Genomic DNA, 26,542 nt, shown 5'->3' on the forward strand with positions numbered 1-26,542 from the left:
GGAGTCACCCAAGGCAGGACCCCTGGGAGGAGAAGCTGGACGGGATCAGGTCTCCTGAAGTAGGAAGCTGGAAAGGATTGGGGGAATCCTGGAGAAAGAAGGGATCAGTATCCAAACCGATTAATATTAGGTACAAGGATTAATGTCGTGTGCCTCCATGTCACCGATCTTGATTCTAGAGGCGGAAGGATGAGACGTACAGTGCAGAGCTGCGCAGCAGGCATTTACAGGGCTCCCAGCGCAGGTGCTGCCCGGGCGCTGCGTGTGATCGCAGGCAGGATTCCAAAGCCATCGCCAAGAAGAGCACCCGACATTTCGCCTCTTCCCAGTTCGCACGGCGCAAACCCCGTACCATCTCCTTCCAGCCTTTCCTTCCTTCATTAAAGATCTCTCTATTTGGAACACCTAAACCAAACGAGTCCACCTACCATGAGCAGAGAGCGCTCCTGATCTTGGCCGATCCCGCAGCACAGCGACCGCAAGTGACGGGAGGAGGAGGCGAAGGCACGGTGAGTGCGTGCGCAGCTGCTACACAAGCAGCCACAGCGGCTGCAAGCATCAGCCGTCACATTCTGACACTTGGCTTCCCTGCCCGCGAGTCATGTGATTCGGGCCCCTCTCCTGCTGTCCAAAACAAGGAGGTTTGATTGAGAACGGGGAAGGCATGACGTCAAAACGTTGAGGCCAATTAAGTTAGTCTCTGTTTCCCCTTCCCCGCGCAGCCATCATTCTGCGTAAACTCAAAACAAAGCAAACCAACCCTATGAGTAGTTCTGCATAAACTCAAAACAAAGCAAACCAACCAACCCTACGAGTAGTTGCTTCCACGTTGTCGTTCTTTATTGTTGGTAGCATTTTTTTTAATCTCATTATATTTAGTACATAAGTAATGCCATACTGGGAAAAGACCAAAGGTCCATTGAGCCCAGCATCTTGTCCCCGACAGCGGCCAATCCAGGTCAAGGGCACCTGGCAAGCTACCCAAACTTACAAACATTTTATACAAGTTATTCCCGAAATTGTGGATTTTTCCCAAGTCCGTTTAGAAGCGGTCTATGGACTTGTGCAGCATACGGATGTGCGCAGAGGAAGTATAATAACGGAATAACTTTTCATAGGTAGAGTAGTAATTTGTTATAAATCGTAAACAATGTGTCATTTGGAGGGGCTGGTTATAGGGACACCCTAGCATGTGTTATATTCGTGCAGAGATTTTGTTCTCCTGGTAAAGGGCCACTAAAACAGACATCATGTTATGAGAATCAAGTGCTCAACATTCAGAGTTTCTATCTATCTAGTTATGTATTTAGGTATTTATGGCAGTTATATCCCACATTAAACATGAATTAAGTTGAAACCTGGGAGCATTTAACATTTTTTTCCTGTGCCTAGATCAAAAGATAAAGATGGTTTGTGGGTACTTGCTCCTTTTGTTTTGTGGAATGCAGTAGTATATTATAAAAATGCACTTAATATTGTTTATTATTACTATTTAAAAGAAAGATATTAAATTACCCAAATGTGAACACAATTATAATGTTAATTATTAAGTTTTGGATGTTACTGAATTCTATTACTGTCTCACTGTATTTCCAGTTTTGGCACAGTATAAGTCATCACAAGGACAAAATATAAGAAAACCAATGGACTTAGGGGCTTATAGTCCATTTAATTATGTTTAAACAAATGAGAGATCTGCATGAAAGACTATGTTTATTTTTTATTCTTTTGACTTATTATATCAACTTGTCCCTGAAACATGCTCAAAACAGAATAATCCATTTGTACAAAAGAGACAAGTGAAGATGTGATTCCGTGTGCCCCAATGAAAGGGGAGTTTAATTTTACTTTCAATCTTTAACATCAAGCTTCTCAAGGCAAATTTATTTATTTATTTATTTGTAACATTTGTATCCCACATTTTCCCACCCATTAGCAGGCTCAATGTGGCTTACATAATACCATAAAGGCGATCGCCAGGTCCGGTAGATGTTAAACAAATACAGTATAAAAAAAGGTCAGGTAAGGTAAGGGTATACAAGTACAATAAGGGTCAAGGAAATAAGGAATATATAATGTCCAATACGATGTAAGGTTTTGATGCATTGCAGAGTTGAGGCATTTAAGTTGGGTCAGTAGGGTAGACCTTGCAAAACAGATAGGTCTTTAACCCATGCAACAACAGTTAAGATGAACCCATCAGTTCCTCACTGAAATCTGGCCAACTGTATTGTATAGAATAGTGTAGAAAAGACAGCATAAAATATAGCCTTTATTAGTGCTGTTTCCACCAGCTACAATAATTTTTGAAGCTGTTTTACTGATAATCAGTTTTCATTTAATGACCGACCGTTCACTTGTCTATTAGATTGTAAGCTCTTTGAGCAGGGACTGTCTCTTTGTTAAATTGTACAGCGCTGCGTAACCCTAGTAGCGCTCTAGAAATGTTAAGTAGTAGTAGTATATCTACATAAGGTACACTTTCAAAAAAAAGCAGACAATTAAAAATTAAAAAATCTTGTGGCCTCCACCTTTTAAGGCACTGCCTATCCAACTGGAACAGCTTTTGATTTTTTACAGATGGACCACGCATGGGCAGTTCCTTATTTACAATAATCTTTTACTATTGCTTTCGTTTGCTATTGTTTTGGGTGTACTTGTGACTCTGCCTACTGGCTTCAACCCATGTAATGGGCTAGATAATCTCATACTGGCTCCTCCTGTTGTCAATCTTGGCCCAAAATAAGGTGGTTAGCTGGTGCAGGCATAAACAGATTACAATTCCATTAATTCAAGTGTGCTCAAAAAGATGGTCAACAGAGTTTGACTGACAGAGTGCTTTCAGCAAAGGTTTCGAATGCCTAGGGAATTATACAGTTCACTACTCTTTCTTGCTCTCCCTGCACTTTTGAAGATTTAATATAACTACCCATCACCAACTTCGTTCATCTCCTTACTCGTGCTTAGCGCTGAGATAGTAGATGTCGCGCATGTGTATTTCATTCTGTTTCAAGAAGCCACCCATGTGCGTGCGTGATGTAAACGGTCTATCTAGTCCTTTACATGAGCTGAAGCCAGTAGGCGGAGCTTTAGCTCACCCAAAACTATAGCAAACGCTATTGAAAACAATAGCAAAAGATTATTAAAAATAAATGTGTAGTCCATCTGTAAAAAGTCTAAAGCTGTTCCAATTGGATAGGCAGTGCCTTAAAAGGTGGAGGACAAAGGATTTTTTTATTACTTATTTGACAGCTTTTTAATTTATTTTAAAGCTTCCCATATCTAGATATCAATATCATGAAATAAAAATTAAATATCACTAAAATAGCTTTAAAATTATTACAGCTGGTAGAAACAGAAGTTATAACCTTTGTATTTTGTGCTCATTTGTCTACACTGTTCTATACAATACAGATGGCGAGATTTCAGTGAGGGTATCCTGTTTCTTGATGGGCTAATCTTAACTGTTGTTGTAATCTGCCTTGGGAAACCTGGTGTTATAAAGATAGAAAATACTGAAATTAAATGGAAATAAAATTAGGCTCTCCTTTAATTGGGGCACATGGAATCATATCTGCATCTGTTTTGTAGAAGTTTACATTTTAGATACACAAATGGATTATTCTGTTTTTAGGCATGTTTCAGGGACAAGTGGTTTTATAAGTAAAAATAAAAATAAATGTTTTGTTTCATGCAGATCTCTTTTGTTTAAATATAACTAAATGGGCTATAAGCCCCTAATGCAGTCCATTGGGTTTCTTATATTTTGTTCTTGTGATGACTTATACTGTGCCAAAACTGAATTTTCTTATCTCTTCTATCTGGTCCATAATAAAAGGAGCTAATTGTGAACACTATCCACCCTAAAAGGTAGTTTTCTAGCTGTACATGAGGAATTGTGATATTGAATAAATAAGTATATGTTTGTGTCCCTAGTCAAGCATCCAAAGGTTATATAATCCTTTCAAGGTAGCCAGTTAATCATTTAACTTATTAGTGGAACATAACCAAAGAGATATGGTATGATCACATTTTCAATGTCGTAATACTTGGGCCCAGCTAAGGAACAGGTTATTTTGAGTTAGTGTTCACTGGACCAAACTTGCTTTCCGTGTGCCATCACCATCCAGCTGGATAGACAGTGTCTTAAAAGGTTCAATTTACATAGACATCATATAAACAATGCTGGTGCCAGCAGGGTTCCCACGCCTGTTGGGCAACATTTTACAAGACCAGGACACTGCACCAGTGACTTCACAGTGAGAATCCTCAAAGGTAACTTTAAAACCATACAAGAACGTAAGACCTTTGAAGTCAGAATGATTGAATATTTTAACACCCAACAGAAAGGACTTAACAAGGACCTGGGGTTCCTAGCCCATTATAAACCATAAAGCTGTATGTCTCTGTTGATCACCCTCCCCTCACCTGTCCACACCCACCCTGTTAGAATACCAATGGTATACTTTGATGTCCCCATGCATACTTCCTACCCACCCCCATCCTCCCACCCTGTCAGACTGTCATAGCAATGCTTGAATGTTTCTCACTTATATACACTGTCAGCTAGCACATTTGCTTATTTCCGATCTGACGAAGAAGGGCAACCTTCGAAAGCTAATCAAGAAATGTATTAAGTTATGTCCAATAAAAAAGGTATCATCTTATTTTCTTTTCCATGTTTTATTTTGTTTGATTTCTATTGATAACCTTAAAAGGTGGAGGATGAAGGATTTTTTTTTTTTACATTTATATCCCACATTATCCCAAGCAAATTTGGGAGCAATGTGGCTTACATTTGAAAATACAGTGAGACAGAATAGTAGAATTAAATTATACCATGGGAGCATGTACATGGATATGTCTGAAACATTTAATAAAGATGAAATTACCATATATACCCAGCTGGGCATTTAAAAGTGTGCCACATGTTCAGAAATCTTAGCCATAACTATAGACAGTTATTAAAATATTATCACATGCATGCACCAGAACAGGCATTGCAAAAGTAAACAGCAGCTTCTACAGAGTACATCCAAAATGTTATTTTTATTTTCTAATTTCCATCTTCCAAAATTCCAGATAGCAGATATACAGATCAGCAGGACCCAAAGCAGTCCAAAATAAGTAAATTAAAACAAGCAAACAGTTTATACCTAATTATTCAACTACCCTTAGGATTCACATTTGGGTTTAAAAAGCAAAACTACATGCATGTAAGAACTGGATAACTAATTGAAACAAAGTTTACAGCAAATGCCCTTAATATGTCTTACTTGGTATCAATAATGAAACAGTGATGGAGGGTACAAATGTAACAAAAATAAAAAAATAAAATATTCACATAGCAAGCCTCCTGAGCCAACAGATTTATTTTCCATTTAACATAATTAACTTTGTATGAACTTGGTGACACAGACAGCTCCTTGTGACTCTGGGCAAGTCACTTAACCCTCCATTGTCCCATGTAAGCCGCATTGAGCCTGCCATGAGTGGGAAAGCGCGGGGTACAAATGTAACAAAAAAAAAAAAAGCATGCTGGACTGGACAATATTGGCACATTTAGACTGCCTCTGGACCGAAGTTCAATACATAAAGTGTGAAATAGTAGCAATAAAAAAAGCAAGTGCATGTTTATAATATACCACTGCATTCCACAAAACAAAAAGGAGCAAGTTCCCCCATTCCATCGTTTTCTTGTGATGTAGGCACAGGAAAAATGATGTTGAAAGCTCTCAGTTTCAACCTAATTAATGTTTTTTTTAAATTGTACTTATAAATAGTAAGTCTGATTGTACCTGATTCTCATAATATGATGTCTGTTTTGGTAGCCCTTTGCGAGGTGAAAACATCTCTGCACGAATACAGTGAGTCCCTAAAGCCAGCTCCTCCAAATGACACAATGATTTAAAATGCAGAGCAAATTAGTGCTCTAAACGATGAAACCAATACTTTATATCTGTGTTTATTCGTATGCTGCACAAGCCAGCATGTTTGAAAATATAAGTGAGATTAAATAAAAACGCTACCAACAATAAAGATGGGCAACGAGGATGCAGCAGCTCAATGGCTTGCTTGTTTTGTTTTGAGTGTAGTAGATGACGACAGCGCAGGGAAGAGGAAACAAAAACAAAGGCTAACTTAAGTGGCTTCAACGTTTTGACGTCATCCCGCCTCCTGTTTTTTTCTTCAACCTCCTCCGGTGGGTGGGGGGAGACTGAGGGACGTGGGGTCGTCGTGTGCCATGCCACCAGTGCAGGATTCTCGTTGTTTTCTTTTTGCGCTTCGTGGGTCCTGGCGACTCTTCCGTCAATGGCGAGATCCAAGGTTCTGGTCGCAGACCCGGTGCCTCACTGCAGAGGTGGGAAGCCGAGATAGTAGACCGCACAAGCGCCAGGACCCGCTGGATTTCGGCGACGAGGAAGAGGTGACGAAGAAAGCGAGGGCTTGCCGCACTTTCCGCAGGTTCATCGGCAGCCGGGCCCTGGCTAGAACGGTGACTGACTGTCTGACGGCCGGAGGTCTAGCGGATAACGGAGTGCGTGTGTTTGAATGTAACCCGGGTAAGTGAGGCAAAGAGCAGCCTTGTAATGGCTGCCCTCTCTGGTGTGGAGGGTCTGCGCTGCTTCCGAGCTCCTTTGCAAAACAATGAACTTGTCACATAGGAGCCAGCTCTGTAGGTGCTATGGCATTTTTTATTACATTTGTACCCCGCGCTTTCCCACTCATGGCAGGCGCAATGCGGCTTACATGGGGCAATGGAGGGTTAAGTGACTTGCCCAGAGTCACAAGGAGCTGCCTGTGCAGGGAATCGAACTCAGTTCCCCAGGACCAAAGTCCACCACCCTAATCACTAGGCCACTCCTCCTCATGGTGCTTGAGCACCCCAATATTGAATAAACTTATTGACTGTGTCCAGGAAGAGGTAATTTCTATTGGGATTTGTTGCAAAATAACTCTCCTCTCGTGTGTCTGGGCAAAAAACTCTTTATTTGGGAGTCAATCCCCTTCTTATATACTCTATGAATATTCATGGATATTACATGTATTATCATTACTATTGGTTACATTTTGCTTACACAACCATGATCATGCATTGCTTACAAGAACAACTCTACATGAACAGCTCGTGAACCTGCTCAGGAATGTACAAACATCACCTGCTATTCTGCTACTTTCTCAGGAAAGAACAAAAACATCACATGCTAGATTCTCAGGAATATACAAAACATCATCTGCTGCCTGTATCCAAATACATTCTATCTACATCTCCACCTTTTTTTTTTTTTTTTTTTTTTTTTTTTAATGAAATCTCCGTGGTGTGCCAGCTGGAGATGGAGGTGGAGATGTTTGTAATAGCTTATAAACATATTGAGCAGAGTGACGTGTTGGAGCGAATGGACGAGGAAAACATAAAGAAAAAAGGTTAGGAATGCATTGTATACAACAGCAAAAAATAGTGAAAACAAAAATACCAATGACTAAATACTGGATAATAGGGCGGAGCCAGGTCCAAGGGATCCATTGCCACAATTGATCCCATACATCAGAGAGTAGGTTATTATGAATAGTAATATGAGTAGTTAAATTCCGTAGGAAAGCTAATTGTTTGTCAATGGCCTTTGAATTGTCAGATAAATTAAAACAGCACATGTCCTGAAACTCTTCGCAACCATGATGGTTAAGTAATAAAAGATAATCAATGGCTGCTCGATTTTGTAAAACTCCATGACGTAATTGCTGTTGCTCAGCATTAAGTAAACTAATAGCAGTGGAGGTTGCATTGATTGATTTAATTGCCCAACAGGCTAATTCACGAATATTTTTTGCATTTGCCGCTGCCAATGCAGGGACACCTATTAATGAAAATGCAAGTGCCAGATATTCAGTTTGACTCAGAAATTTAACATTATCATTGCAATTGGCAGCAAGGGTCATACGCTTGGATCGCATATGTGAGGAGTTAGAAAATAAAATATGTTTACTGGGAAGTACCATAGTGAGTCGACTTAGACAGCATGTAGTACCATCAGATATATTAGCTGGAATATAATTAAAGGTATACATTCCACATGACCAAAACCAGCCAGGGGGTAAATGAGTAAATTTATAAATATATGAAACATTTTCGTAGGAGCTACAATTTAACAAAGTTGGTCCAAAATTAACACAATTTGATCGGGTACAATTAACCATACGAGCACATGTCATATTGATACTAGCTATTTGATTGGTTCTCACATGCATTGCCAAAGTAGGCGGCAACAGGGTTTGTGTTCCCCAATTATGGTATTCATAAGAAGCATTTCGATAGGATGAATTAACAGGAAGCTGTGAATAAAACCAAGTATCATTTTGCATATCTTTAGGATCATGACATACTGGAATCAGGCAAGTTGCCAAAACTTCTCCAACTGCCTTTTGATGAGAAAGACAGAAATCAGTTTGGTTCAGTGAAATTGCAAACGCTTCCCAAATATTTTTTGTGGGAAGTAATTGTGACTGTCCACAAGGTATGTACAAACAACAACACAGTAGAAGCAATGTAATGGAATTAGCATTAAGCGCTGCAATAATAGCCACTACGAAGTTATCATCAGTCTTTTCAATATGAGCTTTTTCTAAAGTCTCTGTAGCTTGTTGACTCAAGGCTTTAATTTGTCCCCAAGTAACAGGAGCATTAGGTTGACGAGTCACTGACCGTTTGCGTGTTTGCATCTGCGGTCCTTGAAGGGTGAGTGTGAAATTGGGAATTGGGTTGTGAAGACCTTGATGCCACGACATGAGGTTTCACCCACTTTGCTGGAATCCACACCGGGCCAGAATCTGTTTGAACAGCAGCGTAACCACGACCCCAGGTAAGGAGAGGCACAGGGGAACTCCACTGATCAGAAGGTAGTTGTCGGTATATGACCAAAGGACGAGATAAAGGTGGGGCAGGAGTACGAAAATGTTGTTCAAATCTGGAAGAAAAAGTTTTTGTAGCAGGATTATTGATGAGATTGAGATGATTCAGTGTGTAAAGGATTTGTGCTAAGCATTCATCAATGCTTACTCTATGACGGAGAATACCGTCTTTTTTTGTAGTCAGATTACTTAAAGCAGTTTTCAGTGTGCGATTAGCACGTTCAACAATAGCTTGACCAGTGGAGTTATAGGGGATACCAAAAAGGTGCTCAATATGCCAGAGGGTCAGGAACTCCTGTAAGGAGGTGGAAGTATAAGCAGGGGCATTGTCTGTCTTGAGAGTTTTAGGAACACCCATGACCGCAAAAGCTTGGAGAAGATGAGAGCGGACATGAGATGTAGTTTCCCCTTTTTGTGCAGTGACCCACAAAAATCCAGAATGAGTATCAACAACCACATGAAGCTTAGACCATTGACCAAAAGGGGGAAAGTGAGTAACGTCCATTTGCCAGAGGCTATTAACTTCCAGACCACGAGGATTAACTCCAGGAAAAAAGGTAGTAGGAGCTGAAAAGGAACATTGTGGACAATTTTTGATAATAGCTCTAGCTTCTTCTAAAGAAATTTGAAACTGGCGAGCTAGGCTAGGTGCATTTTGATGATGAAGTTCATGACTGCAGTGTGCTGTGGAGAAAAAATGAAGATGGCGATCCGCTCGAGCATTCCCTTCAGACAGACCACCAGGAAAAGGTTGATGACTGCGGATATGACCTATAAAGAGAGAAGAAAGGCGATTCTCCAAGTAACCTTGGAGGGTTAACAGTAAAGCATAAAAAGAGGCATCCATTTTGAATGATACATAACTGTCGGGCATGCGACGGACAAGATTAGCACAATATTGACTGTCAACAATAAGATTCAGGGGTTGTAAAAATTCTGTAGGAAGTTTCAAGTAGGGACGTAACCAATTGAGATTTCCTAAAATCTCTTGTAATTGATGTAATGTCGTGGGAGACTGTAAATTGAGATGAGGAGCGACAGGTTGGGCTGCAGCTTTAGTCATACGGAAACCTAGATATAAATAGGGTTCCTTTTCTTGAACCTTCTCTGAGGCAATTGTTAATCCTGAGGAGGCCAAGATAGAAATTAAAGTAGATTTCCAAGAAGGGGGAAGAGTTATCCCTGCAATTAGTATATCATCCATATAATGATATACCAAAAGTTGAGGGAAATAGGCACGAAATGGTTGCAAGGCTTGATGAACATAGTATTGACAAATAGTGGGTGAATTTAACATTCCCTGGGGCAAAACTTTCCAACAATACCTAGTAGTAGGGTGTGCATTATTGTAAACAGGTACAGTAAAAGCAAAGTATTTATAATCTTTTTCCTGGAGAGGAATTGAAAAAAAACAATCCTTCAGATCTATAATAGCTAATTGATAATCATAAGGAATCAAATTAGGATTTGGAATACCACATTGTAACGGGCCCATTGGTTCTAAAATCGCATTAATAGCTCGTAGGTCATGTAAAAATCTCCATTTTCCGGATTTTTTCTTGATCACAAATACCGGAGTATTATATGGAGAATTGGTAGGCTCAATGTGATTTAATTGTAATTGTTCTTCCACCAATTGATGTAAAATCAACAGTTTTTCTCTGGTAATCGGCCACTGCTCTACCCAAACAGGTTTGTCAGTTTTCCATTCCAAAGGAAGAGAAAAAGACATATTTATGAACTGTTAATCAGGTAGGATCAATGATGCATCTAATTGTTCCAAAAGGTCACGACCCCATAAATTAAAGGGTACTTGTAAAATACAGGGCTTAATATGTCCTAGAACCTTGGTATCGTTAGGATATGTAATAGATAACCATTGAGAACTTTGGGAGGCTGACTGAGTTCCCCCTATTCCTGTCACATGTGAAGTATCTTCAATGGGCCATTCCACAGGCCATTGTTTATAAGCTATGACAGAAACATCCGCCCCGGTATCTAATATACCAACAAAGGGCTTTTGTTGCAATAAAAATTGAGCAGTGGGTCGTGCATTAGAAACCGGTTTTAAAACTGCACTTACCTGTCGCGTAGATCCAAAGCCCCCTGTACGAGAGACAGTAGAAGGAATAGGTGCTGTAAAATATGGTAAAATAATTAATTGTGCCCACGAGTCCCCGGGAGAAATTGTTAAAGGTGATGAGGACCATACTTGAATTTTAACAATGCCTGTGTAATCAGCATCAATAACTCCAGGGATAACATGAATACCTGCCTTCGATGCAGAGGAGCGAGGTAATACTAAACCTACAGTAGCCGCTGGAATGGGTCCTTTAAAGGTAGTATTATATACCAAAACTTCATGAGGTAAGATGGCAGTTTTACATTCCGCTGCAATAAGGTCAATTCCTGCACTACCTTGTGTAGCAGTAGTACTATGAGCAAAGACCCTTGCACTCCCTTTGGACCGAGGTTAGGAGTTAACCCGGAGCAAAGTTTTTTGGGGGTGGCGGTGTGGAATTAATTGGATTAGAGCGACATTGATTGGCCCAATGATATCCTTTTTGACATCGAGGACATTTTCGAGAAGGTCGAGAAGGTCCTTTTGCAAAGTTGGCACCCCCTCCTGGGGCTCTACACTGAGCTCGAAAATGTCCTGGTTTCTTACAATTAAAACACGTCCCCTGTGGCTTATTACCTTTTTGTATAGCTCCTGCTAACAAATTCATAGAATAACCATGAGTCCCCACATCTGCACATGCGCTCAATAAATCTGCTAAAGTAATTCCTGGGCGATGAGCTACAGTCTGCAATGCCTTTTTGCAATCTGAATTTGCATTTTCTTGGGCTAATTTAATCAATAACTCTGTTTGCGCATCAAGATTATCAATTTGCCTAGTTACAGCTTCCTGCAATCGATTAACAAATTGAAGGTAAGATTCGGTTGCACCCTGTTTAATTGATGCAAAAGATTTTGTTGGTTTATTCCCTTCTGGTGTTCTTTTAAATGCTCGCAAGATACAAGTGCCTATGGCTTGAAAACAGGTATCGTTTTGTTGAATTTGCATATCAAGGGTTGAAAATGGTCCCGATCCATAAATTTGATCAGGCACCAAATTAGTCCCAGTGATAAGTTGTGCTGCTTGCTTATATTCATTATCCCACACTACATATTGCGCAGGAGTTAACAGCATACGGAAAAGGTCTTTCCAATCTTTTGGAGTCATTAAGTAACCGTTACTAATCCCTTCTATCATGCCTTGAACAAATGAACTTTTTAAACCTGATTCTACGATAGCTCTACGTAATTCTCTCAAAACTTGATAAGGTAGAGCAGTCCATTCTGCATGATGTGTTTCGTTCCCTGCCTCTATTGTTGTAGTTCTAGTAACTGGGTATAAATTAGGATTAGGTTCCGAATTATCCCATAGATCATCGTTCCAAATGAATTCACCATTTTTTCGTGCTTGCTGTATACCTAATTGAATTAAACTAGGTCGTTCTACGCTCTTTGGTGTTTTGGTAATAATAACGCTATCATTAGCGTTGTTGTTTTGGATATTTTCAATTGGTTTATTAGGGGTAGTAGTAGTAAAGTCAGGAGTTTTGTTTTGCTCTTCCCTTCCCATATCGGTGGCCAGCCGACAAGAAGGAGGAGAAGGTGTAGGTCCAAGAGTCGCGGGAGGTAAAAGAGACCAGGTCTTGCCTGGCAATTTGTTGGATATATTTTCGTTAGTAATGCCTGTCAATCCAGAAGAGAGAATTACTATAGTAGAATATATCTCTCTCCAAGTCAATAATATAGGAGTCGAAACTCTAGGCTCTAAACGAAACTGCTGCCCTATCTTTTCCCATGTTTGAGGATCGAATGATCCCTTCTCTGGATACCAGGGACATTGACAAACTATTTCCTCAATTAAACGCTCTATATCTTTAAGAGTTATTGGATTTCGGGAGGAACCATATCTTTGCGTTATAGTATATAGCTCCTGTGCATGTTGTTTATGTGATGATGTTAAATTTCCCCCCATACTTACAGTGTTCCGTAGAAGGAATGGCGCGCTGACTGTTCCAGTCGTAGTAAGTACGTCACGTTTTCACCGATCACGTCGGGGATCACCAGATGTTGCAAAATAACTCTCCTCTCGTGTGTCTGGGCAAAAAACTCTTTATTTGGGAGTCAATCCCCTTCTTATATACTCTATGAATATTCATGGATATTACATGTATTATCATTACTATTGGTTACATTTTGCTTACACAACCATGATCATGCATTGCTTACAAGAACAACTCTACATGAACAGCTCGTGAACCTGCTCAGGAATGTACAAACATCACCTGCTATTCTGCTACTTTCTCAGGAAAGAACAAAAACATCACATGCTAGATTCTCAGGAATATACAAAACATCATCTGCTGCCTGTATCCAAATACATTCTATCTACAGGGATTAGCACCACCTCCAATAATTTTGAAAAGTTGGCTCGCATAACTTGTGGTTTTACATTAAGTATTATTATTATTAACATTTGTATAGCGCTACCAGAGGCACGCAGCGCTGAACACCTGAACCTGACACAGTGAGACAGTCCCTGCTCGATAGAGCTTACAGTCTAAAAAGACAGACAGACAAGACAATTAAGGGCGAGGAAAGTACTGGGTGAGAAGGAACAAGGATAGAGGAATTGAGTAGTGGTTAGGAGCCAAAAGCAGTGGTGAAAAGGTGGGTTTTCAGCATAGATTTGAAAACAGGTAGAGATGGAGCTAGGCGTACAGGCTCAGGAAGTCAATTCCAGGCATAAGGTGCCGCAAGGGAAAAGGAGCGAAGCCTGATGTTCGTTGTGAAATTGTTCTGAATTGTTTAGATGTTTTTCCAGTGGATGGTATATCAAATAAAAGAAATGCAGTGGTAGTTCAGGATAGTCTGGGAGTAAGTTACGCTGCATGTGTGCTCTTTCTAGTATCGTCTTTTAGGACCCGGTTTACTAAGCCGCGCTGTAGGCGCGCTAACAATAAAGACACCCATTATATTCCTATTGGTGTCTCTATCGTTACCGTGTACTAAAAGATTTGAGTGCCTACAGTGTGGCTTAGTAAACAGGGCCCTAAATGTGGATTGGGCTGGTGGAGCTCTGCTTATGACAGATTTGTGGGCATCTACTCCCTTCCCCCCTCCTTCCTGCGGAAGGGGGCTCTGCTATCAGGGCTGACAAATTCTTAGGATTTCTGCAGTCAGCAGAGCTGGGGTTAAATATGGGGCCTCAGCAAGCTTGGGGCACAGGGTAGTTACCCTGTTTGTTTTATTTAACATAACATAGTAAATGTCGGCAGATAAAGACCTGTGCTGCACAAGTTCAAGTGCTTCATGATGAAATAATATGATGATGCTTTATCCTAAAATTGACCGTACCAATTTTGGGTCACAGATGGTAGAATTTATTGAGACTTACTAACCGCTTTTATGTGCAAATTGTACCTCAGGTTATTCTCTTAATTTCTATTTCTGGCCCGTACAATCAGTTTAGCGCTGGAGTCCAGAATTTGCTGGACACTTGGGCCTATATAGTGACTGAATATAAACATCTAGTAAGTACTGGGGTGATGTGATATACAGACGTTCAAATATTTGAAAGGTATTAATCCGCAAACGAACCTTTTCCGGAGATACGAAGGCAGTAGAACGAGAGGACATGAAATGAGATTGAAGGGGGGCAGACTCAAGAAAAATGTCAGGAAGTATTTTTTCACGGAGAGAGTGGTGGATGTTTGGAATACCCTCCCGCGGGAGGTGGTGGAGATGAAAATGGTAACGGAATTCAAACATGCGTGGGATAAACATAAAGGAATCCTGTTCAGAAGAAATGGATCCTCAGGAGCTTAGCCGAGATTGGATAACAGAGCCGGTAGTGGGAGGCGGGGCTGGTGGTTGGGAGGCGGGGATAGTGCTGGGCAGACTTATACGGTCTGTGCCAGAGCCGATGGTGGGAGGCAGGCAGGCAGGGATAGTGCTGGGCAGACTTGTACGGTCTGTGCCCTGAAAAAGACAGGTACAAATCAAGGTAAGGTATACACAAAAAGTGGTACATTTCTTGGGCAGACTGGATGGACCGTGCAGGTCTTTTTCTGCCGTCATCTACTATGTTACTGGTTAACTGAAATTGCCAGGCAAAAACTGGTGACAACAAATTATGTGAGAGAGTATAGGCTTGTAAAGCTGCCGTTTATTGTTAACATATTTTCTACAAAAAATAAACTTTCTCATGTACTTCTCTCTTTTTTTTTTAATTGATTTTAATTGAGCTAACTTAATATATTTATTGATTAGCAAATTAGAACAGACTGAACCAAATAGGATTTTCTCTTGTAAATGACAGGTGAACTGTAAAAAGCATAATAGATGAAAGGGCAGAGTAACATAGTAGATGACGGCAGAAAAAAAACCTGCACGGTCCATCCAGTCTGCCCAAGAAATGTACCACTTTTTGTGTATACCTTACCTTGATTTGTACATAATTTAACGAGGAATATAAGTGTGTGTGGGGTTTTTTTTAATAGGGGCTAGTATGATGGAGCCTTTATTCTTTGCAAAAAGTCCATGATTTATCAAAAAAGAAATATTTTGTTTTGAGGAGATTAATAAATGCAATGGGAACATCCTTTAGAAAGTAGGTTGGGCAAGCATTCAGGGAACAGTGAGAGGAGGTATATTTCATTAGGAATGCTCTAACTGCATCGAAGGACAGTGATATGAAGGAAGACCAGGCTCTGTCAGCTGTGGAACCTCCACTATGGTCTTGATGATTCATTGGGGAGGATTATGGAAACATCGTTAAGTTTCATGAAACCAGTTCTTATGTTAAATATTTTCTTCGTTAAATAAGCTAATTGAAGTGCTGTAGGAGTCGTGCCATTAATTGAGGATGCATTCTTAGTAGTTAAAAGAAGGTATTGATTAGATTAAAAAGGTTTTTTTAGTATTCATGGAAGCAACACCGATTAGTTTACTATAAGTTTTGGCTGCTTTGATTTTTGATTTATAGACTTTTATTTTCCAAAGATGTTTGTTTTCATCTGTTTTGGCTTTTGACAACCTCCTCTCTAATTTTTGGCACTGCCTTTTCCAGAGACAGATATGTTGATTGAACCAAGGAGAGATACCTTTTGGGGGGACCTAGTTTTAGTTCTTAAGGGAGTTAAATTGTGAAGAACAAGATTGCTTAGTTCATCCCATTTTGACATGAATTAAATTGTGTCGATTTGGGGCATATTCTGATACAATATTCTGGACCAGAACATTACTGAATCAATATTCTCTCTGGACATAAAAGCTGAGGAATCTTCTGGAGCTGATTTAATTTTAGTTGCTTCTTTCCGATTTAGGGTAAATGTTAGCTTTTTATGATCAGATCACGGTACTGGTGTCCAGGAGGCATTGTTTATGAATACATTGTCTGTATTAAGTTTTCGTAGAAATGGGCCAATAAGTCCAGCAGGTGTCCTCTAAAATGAGAGCAAGTGGAATAAAAGTGGGTGGCTTGCTAAGATGATAAGAAATCATAAGAAGTGTTGGTGCTGGTATCATACATATTTTCTAAGTGTAAAATGTTGTCATGTTTGACACATAACAGATGAATTCAGAGAGATCTGATTCAGTGGGTGACTAGTTTATCAGGTGGGTGATAGAATTGTGGAGAGAATCATCTATATTTTTGCAAGCAATAATTTCTAGATTTGGAGCATTATAATGTGACAATAGATCAATTTGAAAAAGGATTTGTAGATGATGGCTATGCCGCCACCTCTTTTCTTGGGCTTATGTTGATGGAGAATCACATAACCTAGAGGGCAAATTTTGAGCAGTAACAGGTCATCTTTAGAGTGTAGGCAAGTTTCAGATATTAGGGCTAGTCCAAGGTGTTCATCCTCTATCCATCCTCTGATTATATCTGTTTTATTTACAATAGATCTAGCATTGGTATAACCCACAGGGATAAAGAGGAAGGATATTGGGAGTTTGTTATGGTTGATATTAACTAAATGACATTGGGAGGAAGATTTTCTCAATTTGGAATATTGTGTCCAGTTTTGGAGCCCGTATATTGATAAAGATATAAAAACACTGGAAGCGGTGCATAGAAAAGCTACAAAAATGGTATGGGATTTGCGTTGCAGGCCGTACGAGGAGAGACTTGCCGACCTGAACATGTATACCTTGGAGGAAAGGAGAAACAGGGGTGACATGATACAGACGTTCAAATATTTGAAAGGTATTAATCCGCAAACAAACCTTTTCCGGAGATGGGAAGGTGGTAGAACTAGAGGACATGACTTGAGGTTGAAGGGGGGCAGACTCGGGAGTAATGTCAGGAAGTATTTTTTCATGAAAGGGTGGTGGATACGTGGAATGCCCTCCCGCGGGAGGTGGTAGAGATGAAAACGGTAATGGAATTCAAACATGCGTGGAATAAACCCAAAGGAATCCTGTTTAGAAGGAATGGATCTAAGGAATCTTAGCGGAGATTAGGTGGCAACGCCGGTAATTGGGAAGCAAAACTGGTGCTGGGCAAACTACCCTGATCATAACTGAATAGATATGGATGGACTTGAGTGTAAATTTTAAGGGGCTTTGACGTTAGCTTCAGAACTTTTAGTACAAGAACAGTGCTGGGCAGACTAATATGGTCTGTGCACTGAGAATGGCAAGGACAAATGAAACTTGGGTGTGCATATAAAGTATCACATACCATGTAACATAGTAACATAGTAGATGATGGCAGAAAAAGACCTGCACGGTCCATCCAGTCTGCCCAAGAAGATAAATTCATATGTGCTACTTTTTTTTATTTGTACTGTCCTCTTCAGTGCACAGACCGTATGAGTCTGGCCAGCCCTATCCCCGCCTCACAACCACCAACCCCGCCTCCCAACCACCAGCTCTGGCACAGACCGTATAAGTCTGCCCAGCACTATCCCTGCCACCCACCACCGGCTCTGGCACAGACCGTATAAGTCTGCCCAGCACTATCCCCGCCGCCCAACCACCAGCCCCAGCACAGACCGTATAAGTCTGCCCAGCACTAGTCCCGCCTCCCAACCACCAGCTCTGCCACCCATTCTAGGCTAAGCTCCTGAGGATCCCTTTTCGTCTGCACAGGATTCCTTTATGTTTATCCCACGCATGTTTGAATGTAAAATGAGTTTATCTTGTTGGGCAGACTGGACGGACCCTTCAGGTCTTCATCTGTCATCTACTATGTTACTGTGGTTTTAGTTTGAAAGGACCTGGATCTATGAGAAGATGAATGACCCTGTTCTGGGAGACTAATTTGATTTAGGTACCAAAATTGGTGAGCGGAAGGGTTATGGTTAATTTTATAACTATTCCAATTAGGTTGATCTCTATTGGTAATGATCACTGGGATGTTAACTTGTGATTCTAAAGCCTCTGACTGTGGATTTGTTAGCCATGGACATAATGCAGTGTAGAAGACCTAGTTAGTGAGATTCGTGGGAACATTGGTATAGTAGAGAGATCTGATTACAGGGATTTGGACAATGAATGAACCTACAGTTAAACACCTGAAGAAAAAGAAATTATAATGGTAGAGCAGTGAAACTACACTACAGTATCAGAGTGTGCACTTTGAAGTCGCTGAGTGTGCAGTGACGCAGGAGGAGGACAGAATTAACACCCCTACTACAGAAGATACAAGAAGGTTGCACCAAGATTTACCTAGAGTGTCCATTCTACTGGGTTTGTTTCTTGGGGGTGAGTTTTTATTTTTTTTGGTCCATTCAGCAGAGGATCATTCTTAAGAGGTTGCTGTGGAAGTGATTTTAAAAGCTGAAAAATATTTGATTGCTCTCACTTTGTCACCCAAACTCATGTGTTCTGAGACTCCTTCCATTTCATTCTGTGTTTGATGGATAGTGCATTGGTATGGGTTTTGGGAAATCTAAGACACATGATTTAATATCATGTTGAGTTGATTTTGTACAGCTCAGCAAGCTTTTCAAGTATGGTGACTACGTCACAGTGAGCCAATAACCTTTAAAATAAAAATAACTTTGCAGGGTCACGTGATGCACGGCTAGAGGGTGGCTGTCGTCGTGCAGAGCTCCCTCCCTTCCCGAATTGTTACAGCAATAAACCGCGGCGACGAAAGCAGTGATTCACCCGAAATACAGGGGAAACACCTAGCTAACCTTGGCGCTGGTAGAGCGCGAGCAGGAACAGACGGATGGCAGCGAAATCGGGGAAGAAAGAGGGGACGAGAAGTCGGATCCCCGAATCCAAGATGGCGGACGCAAGGAGCGGGAGTCCTCCGACGGTGAGCTCCGCGTGGGCTGCAGAGGTAGCAGCAGAGGTATCCTTGATGCTAGAGGCTTCCGTAGACCTGAAGCTACAAAGGATCACAGACCAACTGCAGGGAATCGATGAGAAGTTGGGGGGCATCCAGACAGAGTTCGCCCAATATAAACAGAGATTATCAGATATAGAAGATAGTGTGCAGCGACGGGAACAGTCAGATAAAACGCTGAAACAAAAGGTGGAACGCCTAGAGGCCAAATTAGAAGATCTTGAGAACAGATCTCGGAGAAGCAATATCAGAATGATAGGTTTTCCCGAAAATGTCAAAGAAGTAGACCTGAGATCTGTATTGGAAACTTGGCTTCCCACTGCACTTAATTTGACATTGGCAACGGGCCCGCTACGTGTGGAGCGGGCCCACAGGCTGGGCCCCCTGAAAAAAGAAGATCAGAGGCCAAGAGTGGTGATATTTAAAGTGCTTAATTTTGCACACAAACAGGAAATATTTCGTGCGCTCAGAAAAGTGGAGCAGCTGAAATATGAGAACTCTGTGGTGCGCTGTTTCCAGGATTACTCTATGGCGGTGTCTCAGCAGCGGAGGGCATATCGAGATGTGTGCCAACTTTTATTCACAAAAAAGATCCAATTCGCTCTACTATATCCTGCCCGGCTGAAGGTTTGGTACAGAGGGTCCCAACAATTTTTCAATACAGTGGAGGAGGCGTTGAAATTTGCACAGCAGGCTGTGAGGGCTGAGGGACCGGCATGAGTGATCTGGCCTGGTTGACAAATGCTCTTGAAAGTTAATGAGCCTATAGGATTTTGCTGCCGGATGCTTGTCTGGAGTTAAGTGTCCCTGGACATATACTTCAGAAGGACTTTATTACACTAAGTGATATAATGCGATGCCATTTGTTTTATGTTTCATGAGGCCCACAAGGGGGGGTTTGGCTGAGTGATTATTCTGTTCCATATAAATACCCGAGCAAAAAAAAAAAAAAAAAAAATTCGGGTGGGTGAATGAGGGGGATACGAGAAGTGTGACTGACAATGAAGCATGTATAGGGAGGGGGGGGAGCTCGCGTGATTGGGCTTCTTTTTAGGAGCCATGCAGGGTTACACAGGGGATAGAGGGGCTGGGAGGGGGAGGGAGGGGTTGTGGAGATATTTGGGAGAATATGGCAAGAATTATGATTGGAATGGATGGTCAAGGGGGGGAGGCTCAAGGGCTGGGGGGCCTTCTCTCTCATTACTCGATAAATCTAACATTGTTATTCAAATGTATGATTACTGGACTTATGAGTTCACTTAAGATAGTTTCGTGGAATGTGGGGGGGGTTTCCTCCCCTATTAAACGAACTAAAGTTTTGCAGGAACTGCAGAGACAGAAGGCTGATGTGGCTTTGCTTCAGGAGACACATCTTTCCTCCGGAGAACATGCTAAATTTAAAAGAGGATGGGTGGGATCTCTGGTAGAAGCCCCGGCGGTGGGTCGGAAGGCAGGGGTGCTGATTCTCTTTCGGAGGGGCATCCCGCTTCGGATCATCTCCGTCTGGGCCGACCCGGAGGGAAGGTGGGTTTTGACCAAGGTGGAAATTAATGGTCGCCCTTTGATTTTATGCAATGTCTATGCCCCCAATGTGTTTAATAAAAAATTTTTCCAAGATCTGATTAGGAGGCTGTCTCCTCACGTGGAGGGAGAATTGATTGTGGGTGGAGACTTTAACTTGGTATGTGACTCTCTCATGGATCGTTCCACCTCAGTTTGCCAGAATCCGGGGGGGAGCCGTAAGGCGTTGTCCTCTTTTTGTAAAGCCCTGGCACTAGTAGATGTATGGCGGATGTTACATTCGTCTGAAAGGGATTATACCCATCTCTCAAGGGCACATGGTTCTCAGTCCCGCCTGGATTATTTGTTTGTTTCAAATTCTTTATTTTCTAAGGTGCGGAGGGCGGAGATTGGCCCGTACGCAGTTTCTGATCACGCTGTGATATGGTTAACACTGGAAGATCGGTTGAAGGGCCGGGGTAATTGGATGTGGAGATACCCCTTGGAGTTGGTAAGAGATCCGAGATTTCAGAAACATTTATTGGGCAAATGGGAGGATTATGTGTATCATAATGGTGCTCATGTTGACCAACCAGCTTTGTTTTGGGAAACAGCAAAGGTTGTCTTAAGGGGAGATATTATCTCTTACTCTACGCATAAGAAGAGGATGAGGGACAGGGAAATTGTTCGTCTGGGAGGCTTGGTCCAGAAGCTACGGAGAAAATATGGACATGCACCCACGGCCTCATGTAAAGTGGCTTTATTGGAAGCGCAGAAAGAATTAAATGAGCTCTTACACCAGCGGGCGACCAAGACCCAGTTGTATTATAAATACCGTCTGTTCCAGTATGGTAATAAGGCGGGCAGCATGTTGGCTAGGATGGTTCGTAGGAAAGAGGGGATCAATCGGGTCTCCCAATTAAAAGCTGGGGATGGGAGAATGGTGAGAGACGATGGGGATATTGCGGACACCTTTGGTAAGTTTTATGAGGTGCTGTATGCCTCGGATCGAGACGAAGTATTGGATAGCAAATTGTATTTGGATAACTTGGTTTTGCCTGTCCTTTCGGATAGGCAGAGGGAATGTTTGAATGCACCATTTACAGAGGGGGACCTGATGTTGGCTCTACAGCAGTGTACTTCCCACAAAGCTCCTGGACCTGATGGTTATAGAGTAGAATTTTACAAACAATTTTATGACCAGATCCAGGGGCCCTTATTGACTTTATTTAATTCAATGGTGTCAACGCGGACGTGCCCGGGTACGTTCCGGGAGGCCCAGATTGTTGTAATACCTAAAGAGGGGAAGAATGTGGTGGACCCTGCATCTTACAGACCCATTTCTTTAATTAATGTGGATGCGAAGTTATATGCCAAAATCTTAGCCAACCGATTAGCCTTAGTTTTACCATCCCTGGTTGAGGAGTCCCAGGTGGGGTTTGTAAGGGGGAGGACGGCCGTGAAAAATGTTCGATCTTTGTTGACCTCTCTAGAGGTTGTAGCCCGGAGACGCCTTCCGTCGCTTTTAGTTAGCTTCGACGCGGAAAAGGCGTTTGACCGGGTCAGCTGGTCGTTTTTGTTTGCTGTCTTACGTACTTATGGTTTTGGGGGCTTTTTCTTAGAGGCTATCAAGGTCCTATACTCGGAGCCGGGTGCTTATGTGTGGGTAAATGGAGAACGTTCGAGATCTTTCCGGATTCATAGAGGGACGAGGCAGGGGTGTCCCTTGTCTCCGCTTTTGTTCATCTTGTCCCTGGATCCTCTGCTCCGGGAGGTGATGCAACACCCGGAGATTAGAGGTGTACAGATAGGAGATTCTGAGTTCTTGCTCTCTGCTTTTGCAGATGATTTGCTAGTACATCTCACAGAACCGCGCTCTTCTTTGCCGGCTCTATTAGAACTATTTGCGGAATATGGAGCTTTTGCGGGGTTCCGCCTCAATTATAGTAAATCAATGGCGTTATCCTCGATGGAAGACTTAAGGCGGACATGGGGAGTGGGATTCCCCCTTAGGTGGGCGCCGGGGTCTTTTAAGTATCTCGGCCTACATATTTCGATGAAAGTCTCAGAATTATACCACTTGAATGTTTCTAGATTGTTGAGAGCCACAACGGAGAGGCTGCGTGCTTGGCAGCATTTACCATTATCTCTTAGTGGGAGGATTCAGTTATTCAGAATGGTGGAGTTCCCTAGATGGTTATATCTATTACATATGCTGCCCGTCTATTTGAAAACAAGAGATTTGACCTTGTTGACCAAGATGGTTAGGCGATTCTGTTGGGGAGGTAAGAAGGCAAAGTTGCCATTACAGATGCTGCAGGGGGCCTGGAGGGAGGGAGGCCTGGGGCTCCCGGATTTGAGGAGGTATAATTGGGCGTGCCTCCTGAGGTATCTCGGAGATTGGTTTTTGGCGAGAGATGATTACACTTGGAGGAAGCTGGAAAGCCAATATTACGCACCGTGCCATTTCTATTTTCTCTTGCAGGCTCCCAGTAAGTCACTTCCCCCTGATTTGCGCTCCAGTATCTTAGTGTCCCCTCTGAGAGCGCTTTGGAGAGATGTGATGCGGATGTTTGGCCTGAATAGATGCACCTCAGATCTTCTCCCTATTCAGGGCAACCTGCTGTTTAGGCCGGGTTTGGAGAATGCGGTTTTTCGGACTTGGGCGAGACAGGGGATAAGTCGGTTAGAGCATGTGTTGAGTCGACAAGGTTGCATGTTGAACTTAGGAGCATTGGGACTGGGGTATGATATGAGAGGTGTTTTTGCCTATGCCCAGTTAAAACACTATGTGGACTCCCTGGAGACGGGGGCTCTGGGGGCTGGACACTGTCGCCTTTTGAGGCAGTTTTTCCATTCGGTACAAAGTGAACGTCTTTCCATTTCAGGGCTATGCAGAGCGTTAGGAAAGTTTTTGGTGCCCAAGGATCGGGAGAACATTCGACAGAGATGGGCAGGAGATTTGGAGAAGCCAAATATTTCTTTGGATTTTGATGTTTTGACGGCCAGGATACGAAGTTTGACGGGAAACGCAGGGCTTAGAGAGTGCCAATACCGCATCCTACATAGGGCCTATTTAACGAAGGCTCAGGTATTTAGGATGGGGGGAGTTGATACACCCTTATGTGGGAAGTGTGGGAGGGTTCCGGGCTCTTTTTTTCATTGTTTGTGGAGCTGCTATACAGTGAGACACTTTTGGGATTCCATCGCTCAATATCTGGCGGATCTCTTGGACTTGAGAATCATGTGCTCTCCGATGGGAATTTTGTTAGACAAATATGAAGCATTTCTTTTGCAGAAGGGATCGGCCCGTCAGTTGGTTCGGAAGGCCTTTTTGATTGGCAAGAGGCTGGTGATGAGCCAATGGGTGGCAGAGACCCCCCCGGATTTCTGGCACTGGCGTAACAAGTTACACGAATTTATGTTGTTTGAGAGAAGAGGGGTGGGGGGCTCCACTGGGCGGCTACGACGATTCTTGGATGTTTGGGGGCCATATATTCACAGTCTGTCTCCTAAGGGGCGCAGTTTAGTGGTGAACTCGCTTTAGACATATACTGAACTCAGACCATCCTCTATGATAATAAATTGGAAATCTGAATATCTCTCAACAAGGGGTGGGGGGTAGAGGGGGGGGGGGAGGGGGGATACTAGTGTTTGATTTACAGTTCAGCACCCTTTTTGGGTCTGGTAATATTCTGTCCCTCACGAGCATTTTAAGAATGGTAGATTTTGATGTGGAATGTGGAAGGGGGGAACATATAACTTTTCAAATTATACTCTGTTAGAAGGCTGACAGGGAGGAAGGGAAATGTTTTATCAAAACATCAAAGATAATCGTTACTTGTATAATATCAGTAAAAGTTGCTGAAACACGAATATAAAGTATAATTGTGGGAGGGGGGATAAAATGTTGAAAGTATGATGACTGTAAGCAGAGAGGTGTATCTGTTATGTTGCCACCGCAAATGTTGCAATGTTGTCTTGATATTAATGTGTGAAGGTGGATTTACATTCTGGTTTAATTTGTTGTCTTTTGACTCATCAATAAAAACCGTTGAAACATAAAAAATAACTTTGCAGGAGAATTGAGCTGTACCTTTTATGGAGCCAAGCATTATTTAAATGATGAAAACAGAAATCAAAATAGAACAGCATAAATAATAGAGAGAATTTTTAAGATGGTGGGAGTTAAGTTGGAGGGGGTGGAATTCAAACTCTGTTTTAGTAACTGAATGCTTTGCAGTGTTATATATTTTTAAGTTTGGGAGAGAGAAGAGGACTAGTTCAGGATTCACAGAGCTACCGTTAGTTAAGATTTTCCAGAGCTGTATATGACAGAAAGCATTGATTAAATAAGGATTTGAACTTCTGTTTGGTAAAACTAATATATATAAAATAAGGCTCAATACCTAGGAGTGCTGAGTTTTGCCAGCCAGGACCAATTTAAGGATAGCTTTGGGAACCAGGGGACACACTTCTGGGGCTCCTCCCTATTGTCTGTTGAACTGCTATATAAAGCTAAGAATCTTTCAAGTTAACCCATTACTTATTGTGCAGGTGTAAGGATTTTTTTTGTTTTTGTTTGTTTTTTGCTTGGTCCCTCCCACCTCCAAAATGGTTAACTGGGAGTACCTGTACTGTTGCTGGAGTCACTGTATAACTTTTCTTTTCCACTTGTTTTCAAAGAAAGATGCTACTTGATGTAATAGCTCACGCTGACACAGCTTTTTTTTCAATATGAAAAATATTTTGGAAAAATTAATGGTATGTATGTTTTTTTTAGGTCCTGGGGTTTTGACTCGGACATTGCTTGATGCAGGGGCTCGAGTGGCCGCTCTAGAGAGTGATCGATCTTTTCTTCCAGATTTACAGGTACGTGTTTGGAAAACATTGAGTGGCATTTTTAAAAAGAGAAAATAAAATGATGAAAAAGTTGTTACTCCCTGCCTGATTCCCCTAATTACGTATACATCACACTGAATTTTTCTGGTCTTTAAACAAAATGTAATATTAGACAAAGAGAACCTGAGTAAACACATAAGTTTTTAAATTGTGTTCTTTATTTAGGGAACGAGTGGAGGAGTAGCCTAGTGGTTAGTGCAGTGGACTTTGATCCTGGGGAACTGAGTTCGATTCCCACTGCAGCTCCTTGTGACTCTGGGCAAGTCACTTAACCCTCCATTGCTCTTGGTACAAATAGTACCTGAATATAATATGTAAACCGCTTTGAATGTAGTTGCAAAAAACCACAGAAAGGCGGTATATCAAGTCCCATTTCTGAATTGATTTGCACTTTTCTGACTACTCACAGGCATGACCTATGACCTACAAAGCTAAAGGCTTAAATCTTAAAACTGCCTGGAAGCTGCATTTTTTCTGTGTTCTCTGTATTATTGCTGAGAGCTGTAAATACAAGGTCACACTGTACCAGCAAAGAGTGCTCATCCCCTCCCCTGACAGAAATGGTGCCGCTGATTCTACACTAACAAGGACATACACAGTTTGGAAGCGAAGACGTGTTGAGTCAGAACAGTGATAAGGCCCGGGTCCTAGGGTAATTCTTGTAACGAAATAGCACTGCAATCTTTAGTAAAAGAACCTTGGACATATTATAAGATGCTGTGTTCTGTAAACATTCAGATATTGTGTTCTGTGTTCCAGAACACCCAGATACTGTGTTTCATTCTATGTAAACAATGGGTTGAGACAGAAAGTAGCTGAGATTGCAAATTGTAGACTGGATGGGAGGGGGATTGATGCGCAATCCACTG

At 41.8% G+C, this 26,542-nt stretch overlaps 2 protein-coding genes across 2 annotated transcripts in view; one reads left to right on the forward strand and one right to left on the reverse strand.

Annotated features, from left to right (window-relative positions):
• The window catches only part of CNST (consortin, connexin sorting protein), a 194,398-nt gene extending 193,865 nt beyond the window's left edge, over positions 1-533 (reverse strand). The window contains exon 1 of the mRNA XM_030196456.1: positions 429-533. The gene's annotated coding sequence lies outside the window, so the exon portion shown is untranslated. The remainder of the gene's footprint in view (positions 1-428) is intronic.
• Positions 534-6,193: 5,660 nt separating this feature from the next.
• TFB2M (transcription factor B2, mitochondrial) overlaps positions 6,194-26,542 on the forward strand; it is a 61,995-nt gene continuing 41,646 nt past the window's right edge. Inside the window, 2 exon segments of the mRNA XM_030196457.1 lie at positions 6,194-6,563; positions 25,555-25,643. Coding sequence (XP_030052317.1) covers positions 6,245-6,563; positions 25,555-25,643 — 408 coding nt within the window. The 5' untranslated portion in view covers positions 6,194-6,244.

This window comes from Microcaecilia unicolor, chromosome 3 (assembly GCF_901765095.1).
Source record: "Microcaecilia unicolor chromosome 3, aMicUni1.1, whole genome shotgun sequence".
NCBI classification, from domain to species: domain Eukaryota; kingdom Metazoa; phylum Chordata; class Amphibia; order Gymnophiona; family Siphonopidae; genus Microcaecilia; species Microcaecilia unicolor.